Here is a 12,726-nt window from a genome sequence, read left to right on the forward strand (position 1 = left end):
ACTATCACTTTAAAAATAAACAATTAAATTAAAATGAAATAAATATTAGGGGGGCTCCCATACAACAAACTTATTTTTAGAACCCGTCGTGCGCGAGTCCGACTCGCACTTGTATTTTTAATGCATCATCAAATCCCGGATTTTCAATTCAACTGGCAAATGGTTTACAAATATATAATATTTTTTCACGTAATTTTGCACATTTTCTTATAAACTGTACCTACTCTAGTCATTTCTCAAGTCTGTATCATAGGCCGTCCTGGACCCCCAGAGTGGGGATAATTCACTTTCCTTTACCTGCGACGCATGAAGAAATAGTCAATGGCGACTTAGTTTCTATGAGGTATGAGGCCTTCTCCATGTTTCTTAATGCTGAGAAAGAAAATAGTGACAAAACAAAATAAAGTAACGTCTGTGAAGCTTAAATGGGTCTACCGAAATCCAAGCAATTTGGTATCGAATGTGTGCTCTCGCTGTATCGAAATTTTATATGTGTAGGTTTGTGTGTGTGTATTTGTCACTTCGACAGATTTAGATGAAGTTTGATATCTGCCACAACGGAGCATGTAGAGATATCCGATATGTCCTGTCCTACCGGCCCTAGTAAAAGTATCAGATAATGCACGCTTTTTGTGTAAGATATTGCTGCTGATGACTGTACATCACAATAGTAAGCGATACAAAAACAGAGGGCCTACTCCGAAATTCGAAACTCGAAGTTCGTATAGTACCGTCCCCGTCTCGTATTATAGTTATTTATGTGGCTGGTGCATAATGAGAGGCATTAAAGTACGAGTGTGGTTTTATGAAACGAGCCGAAGGCGAGTTTCATAATAGGATCACACGAGTGTTTTAATGCCTAATTATGTATAGCCGCATACATAACTTTATCTACATGCATATCATAAGTTTTCTATAATGTTCAGATATGGCCTGTATTTTGACTTTGACTTTGACTTTGACTTTGACTTGACTTTGACTGACTTTGACTTTGACTTTGACTTTGACTTTGACTGACTTTGACTTTAACGACTTTGACTTTGACTTTGAATGAATAATAATTATTATCTACATGCATGTCATAAGTTTTCTAAAATATGTACAGATATGCATTGTTAAAAAAAGTATTACCGATACTTTAATGTAAACATTAAGATGCACTGTACTTTAATGTGAACATTAAGATGCACCCGCAGATACCAGGTTTCTTACTAAAGGCCATTTGATAGTCGTTTCTGAACATATAATAGGGAAGTTATGATATGCATGTAGATAAAATAGTATAAGTGTCAGAGGGAGGGAACGACATGAATTTCGGAGTAGCCCCGCAGTACCTACACGAAGAGAAAATTACAAGGTAAGCAAGCAGGCGGCCTTGTCGCTTGTTGTGAGCGATCTTTCAGGCAACCTTTTCAGCAGAAAGTAAGGACTATATTAAAGCAGGTGGGGTGCAATTCACAGCAGCAAATTAGAACAATAAATAAAACAAAAAGATACCTGTGTAGGTATATAATACACATAGATACCTACACAATTGCAAGAAAACTGTTGGAATCGCACGGACTTGTTTTTATACAACTCGGAATTTTTAACCCCCGACGCAAAAAGAGTGGGGTGTTATAAGTTTGAACCCTATATGTGTCTGTATGTCTCTGTGTCTGTGTGTCTATGTATCTGTCTGTCTGTCTGTGGCACCGTAGCTCGTAAACGGGTAGACCGAATTGAATGCGGTTTATTTTATTTGAAAGCAGGTTTTCTAGCAATGGTTCTTAGATATGTTTCATCGAAATCGGTTAAGCCGTTTTTGAGATATTGAACTTTGAAGTGACAAAGTCGGGGGTTTTCCAACTTTTAGTTGGTTAGGTTATATGTACTGAAAACTAAGGCCTAAAGGGGGGGGGGCTACTTTAATAAAATACGTTGACAGTGCTTCGCCCGCTCCTAAATAAAAAGTCTCCTTAATTTGATCCCGCCTCTTGATAAATGAAAGAATAATGGATTGTTTACTTTACATTAGTATTCATTACAGTTTGGCAGGGGACTTGTTTACGTGTTTTTGCACATATTATATAGCCTCTTTTTAACTGACTATAGCAAGGGGGGTTATTATTTTGGCCGGTTTGTTTGTGGGTCCATATCCGTATTTAATTCACAAAGTACCTGGGCGACCGAACTTTGCTCGGGCTAAAACTCTATAATAAGCGATTTCCCAGAGATAACACCAAGCTAGATCGATTTGTCATCCCCGAAAATCCCACATCACCAATTGCATCGAAATCGTTGGAGCCGTTTTTGAGATCCCCGAAATACAGGATATATATATACACAAGATACAAGAATTGCTCGTTGAAAGGTATTAGATAGATAGATATTTAGCAAAAGAAAAACAACTGGATTTTGTCTCTTTTATGTCACTTGTCACGTGGGTTAAAAAATTTATTCTCGAAAAAAAATTTTTTTTTACTTTGACGAAAAAGTTAATATCAGAAAGAAAGAAAGAAAGAAAAGAAAGGATAAATTTATTTGCCAAAATTCGGCTCAGAAAAAAAAACAATTTAAAATAAGACAACCTTATTACAACTCTTACATACACTATGTATGATAAGAACGTGACCGGTAAAACTTCGAAAAAGGAAAAGAATTATGATGCGAAATTCTATAATTATATAGTTAATGAATTACACTTTCATGCTTTATTTTTAATAAGGTGTCCAGTCTCCCGAATTGTCTATAATCGCTTGGCATCTTTGAGGCATACTTTCAACTAAATTTTCAGCGTAACTGCGAGGTAAAGACCTCCATATGGACTTCAGTTCTCGAGATAGATCAGCAACGCTAACAGTATTTTTTCCTCGTAATTTCAGCTTCATCCACGCCCATACATTTTCTATTGGCTTAGCATTGGGTGATTGTGAGGACCAATCCAAAACATCTATGCCATTTTCAGCCTTCCACGCAGTACAAACCCGACTTCGATGTTTAAGGTCATTTTCTTCTTGCAGGATCCATGAAGCATTATGCCTTGAGAACATCTTCTTAGCGGAAGGTAACAATGCCTTTTCATAAATTTTCGTCATTTTTAGGGCATCCAGTGAACCAGTGAACAAGTGCAAAAGGCCAAAACCCTGTTTTGAGAAGCATCCCCAAACATGCACCTTTACTGGGTGCTTGACGGTCCGCACGAGCAATCTGTTATCAGCCGTAGACCAAGCCCTAGTTGAGTAATTAGCTGCCCAAAATGAAGCTTCATCTGAAAATATTATATTATTCCAATCCCGGTTTTTGTTTTCACTCGCCCATGACAGTCTCTTTCCCGTGTGTTTTTCAGTAAGGAGCGGTTTCTTCATAGTACTTCGAAATTTGAATCCATTTTCCATCAAACGTCTTCGTATTGTATCTATAGATATAGATAAACCATATTTCTTTAACTTTTCTTGCCCAAAACGCAAAGATAAAAGTGGATTTTTCATAAATATTTGTAAAATCCGCTTATTCTCTGCAGAGAGGTTGATTTTGTTTTCCCGCGTTCTGGTAAGTCGTCGACGTTTTTTGTTTCCGAGTATCTTTTCACCCACTTCTTCACAAACGCCTTCAACAATATTCATGTACTAAGCGGCCCGATCGCGAGACATTTTGGGTCCTTTCGGATGTAAACAGAGAACACTGTTGCGTACGTGTAGCATACGCGGCACTCATTTTGGAAAATATGCTTTTGGCGGGAAACTGACAAGTTTTTTTTTTTATTTTTACAAAGCATTGTACGTTAAAGACCATGCTATTCAGCCAGTACTTTTTTAATGGGTGCTATTTAAAAAAAAAAATTATACCGGTCACGATCTTGTCATACACACTGTACCTACTAAAAAGAATCACGTAGTTCATATCAATGAACTGAGCCATCTGTCAAAGTTTTTTTTTTATGTAAAAGGGGGAAAACGAGCATGGCACAGGGTCGCCTGCAATCACCACTGCCCATGGACACCTGCCAACACGAGGGTTATGTATGACTATCTCTCAAAAAGTTGTCCATTTTCAGTTGTCCACTTATAAAAAAATATATACTTCCTGACTCTATTTCAACACAAATAACAAAAAAGGTACCGACATCAAAAACCTTGAAAATAATTTTATACTAGTTTGAAGTCGGTGCCTCAGCACGAGCCAGCAGGAGGGGAACTATATACTTAGTCGTCTACCTCACCTACATACTATATATTGGGCTTCAATCACTCCTGCTGGCACAGAATAAGGCACAGAATAAGCACCGACTTCAAACTAGTAGAAAATTATTTTCAAGGTTTTTGAGTCGGTTCCATTTTTTGTTGAAAATATTGATTTTTTCATAGTTTTTAGTGATTTGTAGTCAAAGTGCATGTCACAACGATTCCATTAAGCTCAAACACAGCATAGTTATATCCACTATATCATTTTATAACAGAGTACCGGTACCTACGGTCTTCTTTATCAGGGTACCTACAGTTCACCAAATGATACTTTCTGAATGTAAATACTTGACTTGATGTTAAAAATTCGAGAGTTGCCCACGATTTCTATCCAAGATCCCATCATCAGATCCTGACTTGGTATCAATGGGACCACCACCTCGGAAGTATGTTCTTTAGAACTAGAAAATAATTTTGAAATTGGGCCCTCAGTTGCCCACGATTTCTATCTAAGATCCCATCATCAGATCCTGACTTGGTATCAATGGGACCACCACCTCGGAAGTATGTCCTTTAGAACTAGAAAATAATTTTGAAATTGGGCCCTCAATTGGCGGAGTTATCGCGTAACAAACATACAAAAAGAACATACACTAATTGAGAACCTCCTCCTTTTTTGAAGTCGGTTTTAAAATAAGTAATATTGTGTTTAAATATATACAAAACCTTGTGGTAAAGGTAATAAAAAGCAGATAATCTTTGTTGTTGGATCCAATAGAAAGGTTTGATGTAGTTACAAAATTTCGATTTTTTCCTCACAAGATTTCGTGACGTTTTCCTGACGTCAAGAAATTTTGGATGTTTTATGCAGTTTATGTTTTATGATCTCGTTCTTTGTATTAATTATTTCTTGACCAATTTGATTTCTTGTCAATTTCATGACGGGACACTTTTTTTTTTAGAAATACTCTTATAACATGTGCGTTGCCAGCCCTTTGAGAGACTGACAGGCTCATTTTTTAAAGATCCCTAAGTTAACGGAAATCAAAAAACACGGTGTAAATGTACAGTATGTTACTAACCTGAATGTTAGCGTGACCTGTCCGTACAGTTTCCTGTTTTCCACATAGTCAGCGTCCACGTGCAGCACGCCCTGGATCCTGTCGATGCTGTTGGTTTCCACCACAAGGTCGCGCGAAGCCAGGTACAGCGTCAGTTTGTTGTTGGGCGACGATTTTTTGAACACCCTGTAAGCAACATTTTTTTGAACAGTATGTCGAGGAAAGTGAACCGCGTACTTCGGCGGAACCTTTCAATTTAATAATTCGTTTAAGAGCGTTTACACCTGCTGCGCTGGCAACGTTGCATTTTTGTTAGTTTTTCTGATTTGTTACATTATTTTCCCATAATCGTTTTTTTTTGCAGCAAAATTTATTTTCGCGTTTTTACACGAATTTTATTTTTACAAGCTTGTTTTTTTCATGAAGCTTATTTTCACATTCGCGTTCTTTTTGTGTCGATTTTTTCCCCAGTCGCGTTTTTCCCCAATCCCAATCGGTACAGAAACAGTCTCGACTATCCTGGGTGGTTTTGGCCCTTCTGCCGATGCAAAACTAACATAACTTAAACCTACCTACCTAGTGGGGTACATAAGACTCGGTGGGAAACAGGAGCTCTGTGATACCAGGGCTCCATCGATACTGTTTCTGTGTCGATTGGGATTGGGGAAAAATGCGACTGGAAAAAAAATGCGACACACTAAAAACGCGAATGTGAAACGACTGGTTTTTATACAACTCGGAATTTTTAACCCCCGACGCAAAAAGAGGGGGGTGTTATAAGTTTGACCGCTATGTGTGTCTGTGTGTAGGTCTGTATGTCTGTGTGTCTGTGTGTCTATGTATCTGCCCGTCTGTCTGTGGCACCGTAGCTCCAAACGGCAGAATAAGACGAGCAATTGCGCCAGTTTATTGGCTCGTAAACGGGTGGACCGAACTGAATGCGGTTTTTTATTTGAAAGCAGGTTTTCTAGCGATGGTTCTTAGACATGTTTTCTCAAGTTCGGTTCAGCCGTTTTTGAGATATTGAAATTTGAAGTCACAAAGTCGGGGGTTTTCCAAGTTTTTGTTAGTTAGGTTATTTTAAAACGTTTTTAATAAACGCAGAGTCGTCAAGATTGTTTACCCTTTTTCTAATGCTAAGAAAAACAAAGTATAGTACAGGTCGACAGCAGCTGGCACGAATGGATTGAATGAGTGAATGAAAGTATCTGTGTGTTAGGCACCTATCTGAATACACTTTAGGCAGAAAACTTTATATTTGCGGCTTTTGCTGTTGAAACCTGGTCAGTGGCGATCCGAAGCTAAAAAAACTTGAAATTTAAAAAAAAAATCGTTCCACTGGTGACCATAGGGCTGGCTCTTTCCTCGGTCAACGTGAGCCTTATGGGCACCCTGCCCAATAGCAGCGACCTAGGTGACATCTGTAAATATAGATGTTTAGGATTAGAGTAGGTAAGTTAGTTTTAGTTCTATTATCTTCCTTTCTATTTCCTAATTATTGTATATTTATATTGTGTTAACAAAAAAAATAGTGTATTGCTAATAAAAATAAATAATATTGCGTTATATGTTCTTTTGTACACTAAGCTCTCCTCATATATCTTTGTTCATTGCCGACAGACGAAATAGAAATGGATGATATTTGTTTCATAAACATTTGCTTTGGAAGTTGAAGAGAGTTTCAGGCACTTTTCCTTCTTGCTATAAATATGAGGTTTATTCAATTTAGGCTCGAAAACCATTGTATTTTTTTTCCTCACTGCAGCCTTGGGCAATAGAAACCTGTAGTTTATTTAATTTATATAAGTACTTATACGACATTTAATTTGTCTTCACTTCCGTGAATCAGAAAATTTGACGATCGCATGGCCAAGTGGTTAGAGGACCTGACTACAAAGCTTGAGGTCTCTGGTTCGTTTCCCGGCCGGGGCAGATATTAGTATGAATAATACGAATGTTTGTTCTCGGGTGTTGGATGTTTAAACGTATTTAAGTATCTAGATATCTATATAAGTATTTTTATCTGCTGCCTAGTATCCATAGTAGAAGCTTTGTTTAGTTTGGGACTAGGTCAATTGGTGTCATGTGTCCCATGATATATATTTATTTATTTAAATGAATATAATTCAGTATCTAGTCTATATTCAATTGCAACATTTCTTGCAATAGGTTAGTAATCTTATCTAAACGTAACTTTAGCGCCCTGACAAGAGGGATCAAAGTGTAACTTTTCTGTTCAAGGCATTTCGAAGTTTTTTTTTGCAAATGCAATTTTTTTAAGTCGATAATTGTAAAACCACGCAATTTTCTATACTGGTCGCTCTTTAATTATATTTAGAACTGTTTTATTTAAATTTTCGTCATACTCGGTGTGAAAACTTGTAGGGTGATCTCATCTAATTTGGTGATAAAATCGAAATTTGAATAAAAGTCCATGTTATCAATCAATCAATCAAGTCTTTACTTTTATAGGAACTGCAGACAGTCTTATTATTGGCATAATCTTTAAATCTTAATTAAATATAAATAATACTGTTCATAACCCACATTTCTTCAACTGCCTGAACATCGCTAATTAGGTGACAATAACCTTAAGTCGGTGATACGAACCACTCTAAGTACTATGAGGTGCCGAAACAGAGATGCATCCGGCGCGAATTGTGGTCGCCGTGTCCAAAAAAAGAACAAATCATGACACAGGGTGGAGCCTTTTAATAATCAATTCACTATGATGTCAAAATGACATTAGTAAAAAAAATACCTCGTTGAGTTTCTTGCCGGATTCTTCTCACAGAGGTTTCCGAACCGGTGGTAGATTTTGTTTGACATTCATAAGTGCTTGTTATGGCTAAATTGAATGATAATTGACTTTGACTTTGACTTTGAGTAGCACAAAGGACTTGGTCATGATTCAATTTGTTCGACTGCTCACACTTTTATTATGAGCCATAGAAAACAAAACTTAATACATATTGACTATAATTTCGCATTGTCGGTATTTGGCTTTCTTCATGGCTATGCTATGTTAAGAAGACGGCCTTAGGGAGTCCACTATCGTTCCTACGCACAAGGAGTCCGCACCACCTTAGCTGTCCTTTAATTAACAAAGACTCAATGCCATAGTCTCAATTAAAAGGAAAGCGGACCCCGGAAGGCCAGTTCGTGCGTTACAATGACGTCCTAAAGCGCCACCTTACCGCTTGGAACACTTGAATGCCAAACTTATTAAAAAGACCCGGCCGAGACCTTCATACACTTACACGTCAATTACAGGTCATTGCTCAATTACATTACGCACCCTGTTAAAGGACCTTTAACCTTTTCGACGCCAACGACTGCTATATACTCAACACAGGTTCCACGCCAATGACCTAAGTATACGTCCATTACTTCAGTGCAAAAGCAACCTTCGATTAATTGAGTTGAGGTTCAATTTTAGGCTTTGCAATATAGAAGCCTGGCGTATGGGTGATGTCTTTTGTATTTGACGTGGCGGCGAAAAGGTTAAGACAAAGTTTATCATTGCCACCCATATTTGGGCATATAATACACAAGCCTAAAGATTCACCTTTATCGGAAACGACATGGAGGACATCATTATGTTCAGAAAATTGACAGTTAATAATCGCGCGTATTCCCAAAATCATCGCATTTAGATACTAAACTCGCTAAGTTGGCAGCACTCATGCAACGCTGAATAGTAAACGTAACGAACTAAAAATAGGCAAACTTCCTTACCGTTGAGAATTGAGCGAGCTGTCTCCTGCCATGTTTGATGCGCGCAACCTGTAAACAACAATTTGCGTTTTATTCTTATTTGTTGCAAGGGTGGAAAGTTACTGTTTGGCGCGAGTGTTTTGAAACCCCCGCAAGCGAAGGGTCCTACGATTCAAAAGAATCCTGAGCAAAACCGAGGTTTTCAAGGAACGAGATGGTTAATAACTTTACAGGCCGAGCGAAACACAATTTTTTCACCTTACTGCAGCGAGAAAATATGATAGATGTGTCGTAGAGGTGTGTATCTCTACATAAGGTGCATGCGCCTTGTAACATCTTGGCAAGTAACATCGCGCTTGTAACATTGTGGTAGCTTAAAACAGTAACATTACCTTTTGCCTAATTGCAGAATAAACGGTTTGTTTTTTAAATAAACAAGTATAGAGCGACTTTTCTGTCTCATTTGTGCCCATTATGTCTGATGTCATCTTAATAATTACCCATCTCGAACTACAATTTTACCACTTTGTGTATAATAACCGCCGGGCCCACAGGCCCTATACTACGAAGTGCAAAATTCGAACTTCGTATCATGCCGTCCCGCTGACGCTTATATTATTTAATACGAGAGTGAGAGGGACGGTACGATACTAACTTCGATTTTCGAATTTCGTAGTAGCCCCAGTCCGAAACCAACGTAGAATTTTGTGGTGGCACTATCTGCGGCATCGTTAAAACCAGCCAAGAGCATGTCGGATACGCTCGAAATAGGGTTCCGTAGCCATTACGAAAAAATTAAGTTAATATTTTTCTAAGGATTTCATATTTTGTACGGAATATTCCAAGTTTAGGTATATTTTATACCTTAGGCTGCTATTACTCTTAAACTACTAATAATTCTCAAGAAAACTTAACCGTTATAGTTTTCCTTGTAAGTTTGATATACATACTACCATCCTGATTTTTTTTTAATTTTTCCACCCACCGGTTTTAATTTTAGAGGGAGGGGGGACGCTCGATTTTAATGAAAATTGGCACTTTAAAGTTGATTATTTTGCAAACAAATCACTGAATCGAAAAATTTTAAAAGACCTATCCAACGATACCCCACACTACAAGATTGGATGAGAAAAAAAATCACCCCCACTTTACGTCTATAGGAGGTACTCTAAAAATTTTTTTTTATATTTTTATTGTACCATTTTGTCGGCATAGTTTACATATATATTCGTGCAAAATTACAGCCTTCTAGCATTGATAGTCCCTGAGCAAAGCCGCGGATGGACAGACAGACAGACATGGCGAAACTATAAGGGTTCCGTTTTTGCCATTTTGGCTACGGAACCCTAAAAATGGGTCCAATTATGTTCGTCTTGATTCGTTTTGAAATAAAAGCACAAAACAGACTCGAAATTCGCCGAGCATTTAGAACGGCAAGCGATACTCAGCTTTGTATGAATGTAATAACACTTCAAATGTAACGGCGAGTGGATCAAATTGCTGTTTTTATTGGGATTGCTCTCATGACAAACACATGAGGATCGGATTTATGATAGTCGCGGGTACAGGGTGGTTCTTAATTATCAAATTTCACCCCTCGAGGGTTAAAAACTAGTACTTGACTACTATACTGTAACTACTACTTGCTGATTTGACTTGACACTGGGTAAACAATCTTGATGAGCCTTTTTATATAAAACGTTTTTTTAAAAAACGAACTATTACTTATGATCCCAAAGGCATGTAAATTTCATATGTCCTTGCTAATTGTTACATATCTGCTGTGACTTATTTTTCAAAAGTGTTTTTCCATAAAAAACACGTCAAGACCGCTTACCTTTTTTCTAATGCTAAAAAAACGAAGCATACTGCTAGGCTAAACCCTTTACTGAGCTGTCTTATGTTCCCTAAAATATTATGTGAATGTCATTTAAAAATTACAAAGCAACAATTCAAGTATCATCATTAACCATGAGTCAAAATTGGGATGTCCCAATTTTGACAACATATAATAAATCGAAAACCATTTGGAGAAATAGGCTTTGTGAGGCTTCCTAAAATGTGATAAACTGAATTAAATAAACAAAATTTAAGTAATGACCCTCATTTGACCCCTGCAGTGTCCCGTCACAAAGGCCTACACTCTGAAGCAAATTGACAGTTTGAAATGTTGCTGTCCTGCTTATAATAGCAAAGAGTGACAAAGATAGAACTTTAATCACATGATGCGCACCCGGCTTTAAACAGTTGTCATTTATCGTAAAGTCCAAAATGTATACGAGTATTTCCCATGTATTTTTACAAATTAAATTATTAACTACGTTACAAGTAAATACAAATGAATTTAAATATCAGATTTAATTAAAAAAATATCTATTTACTATCACACCATTAAACAAACATAGAAATAATCGAAGCTAAAAGAAGAGAATTAAAAAAAATATTTATCATGGTTAATTTAGGACCCTAAGCCGTGCTTGAATTATTGTCAAATTGTAATGCCACAGATTAGTTATGACGACCTGATTTTTTCTAGGCAATGGAACGTCTGTCTCGCTGTGACGTCATCCAAGTATTTCGTAAAAACTATAGTTATTTGTTGCATCCCAATACTATGCTCATAGACAGATTTTATCTTTAAGTCTGTTATTACGAGTGAAAACTTGAACTTATTTAATTTAGGCATATGCATGAACAGTGTGTGCATAGTTCGGAAAATTTGCTGTCTACAGACATTCATTGAACCATAGTTAATTTCTTGCAAAAATTCTGAAAATTCTAATTAAATAAAACGTGTAGCTAAACTATGATTTATTTTTTAGTTAGTGATTCATACATGCTTGTTGTTTATTATTAGGTATCATAAAAGTGGGATTTTAGTTAAAAAAAATCATTGAAACCTTTTTCAGCCTTCAAAGGTAGAAAAATATTGCTTTTAGTGGCTGGTGATTTTATCTGATAATGATTCGGTGGAAAACAGTTTTACCTCTAACTGATTTCCACCGAATCATTATCAGTGAAACATGAAACAAATGACGTGTTATGAAAAAGCCTTTTGGTGCATTATGATTTAACGTTGTCCTTGATATCCCATAATAATGTTTACGTGACAAAAACATGTTTTAATGTTTACTTGGGCACGTCGTTAATGAAATTGAACTCGGTTGATGTTTCTATATTTGTACAAAAAATATCTAAGCAATATTAGAAAAGGAGTGTGTAATCGTATAACAAATAAATGAATGAGCTTAACAACTAAATATAAAAGAGAAGTTTTAAATATTTGTGATTCGAGAAATTTTTATTATACAATGTACTTGCTTAATTTATAAAACTATTGCATATGTACCTACATACATATTGGTAAGTAAAAGATTTGAAGTTTTCTTTATTTAACATGCGTAAAAAAACTTTTATGTATTCATCTCAAAAGTGGGATCGGAGATTGCTAAAGCGCTTAATCTGGTTCGAACTAAATCCTAGACCCCGACTTGATTGTTACTTTTATCGCATTCAATGCCACTTGACTTCCACAGGTGCCACCGACGCATATGTGCGTTCAAAATGTATGAATAATTATAACAGCGGCAATGGGCGAAGTTCCGAAAACGCATATGTGCGTCGGTGGCAGTGAATGCGTTAAAAGATTATGCGGTTTTATTGACACTTATATACTTTTTAAAAGCTTGTATTAACTTGCCCTGTTTATTGGGTCAAATCTTGCAAGTTCATTCGGACCCACCTCCAATGTTAGGATTGATTTGACATTTGGTTAAGTTATGTGA

The 12,726-nt window shown here is 36.8% G+C and overlaps 1 protein-coding gene across 2 annotated transcripts in view; it reads right to left on the bottom strand.

Annotated features, from left to right (window-relative positions):
• LOC141441377 (phosrestin-2-like) overlaps positions 1 to 12,726 on the bottom strand; it is a 119,710-nt gene that overhangs the window by 66,202 nt on the left and 40,782 nt on the right. For both annotated transcript variants that reach the window (XM_074106210.1, XM_074106133.1), the window contains exons 2-3: positions 8,963 to 9,010; positions 5,246 to 5,410 (exon numbers count right to left, since the gene is read on the bottom strand). In XM_074106210.1, coding sequence (XP_073962311.1) covers positions 5,246 to 5,410; positions 8,963 to 8,994 — 197 coding nt within the window. In that variant the 5' untranslated portion in view covers positions 8,995 to 9,010. The remainder of the gene's footprint in view (positions 1 to 5,245; positions 5,411 to 8,962; positions 9,011 to 12,726) is intronic.

Source organism: Choristoneura fumiferana, chromosome Z (genome assembly GCF_025370935.1).
Source record: "Choristoneura fumiferana chromosome Z, NRCan_CFum_1, whole genome shotgun sequence".
NCBI classification, from domain to species: domain Eukaryota; kingdom Metazoa; phylum Arthropoda; class Insecta; order Lepidoptera; family Tortricidae; genus Choristoneura; species Choristoneura fumiferana.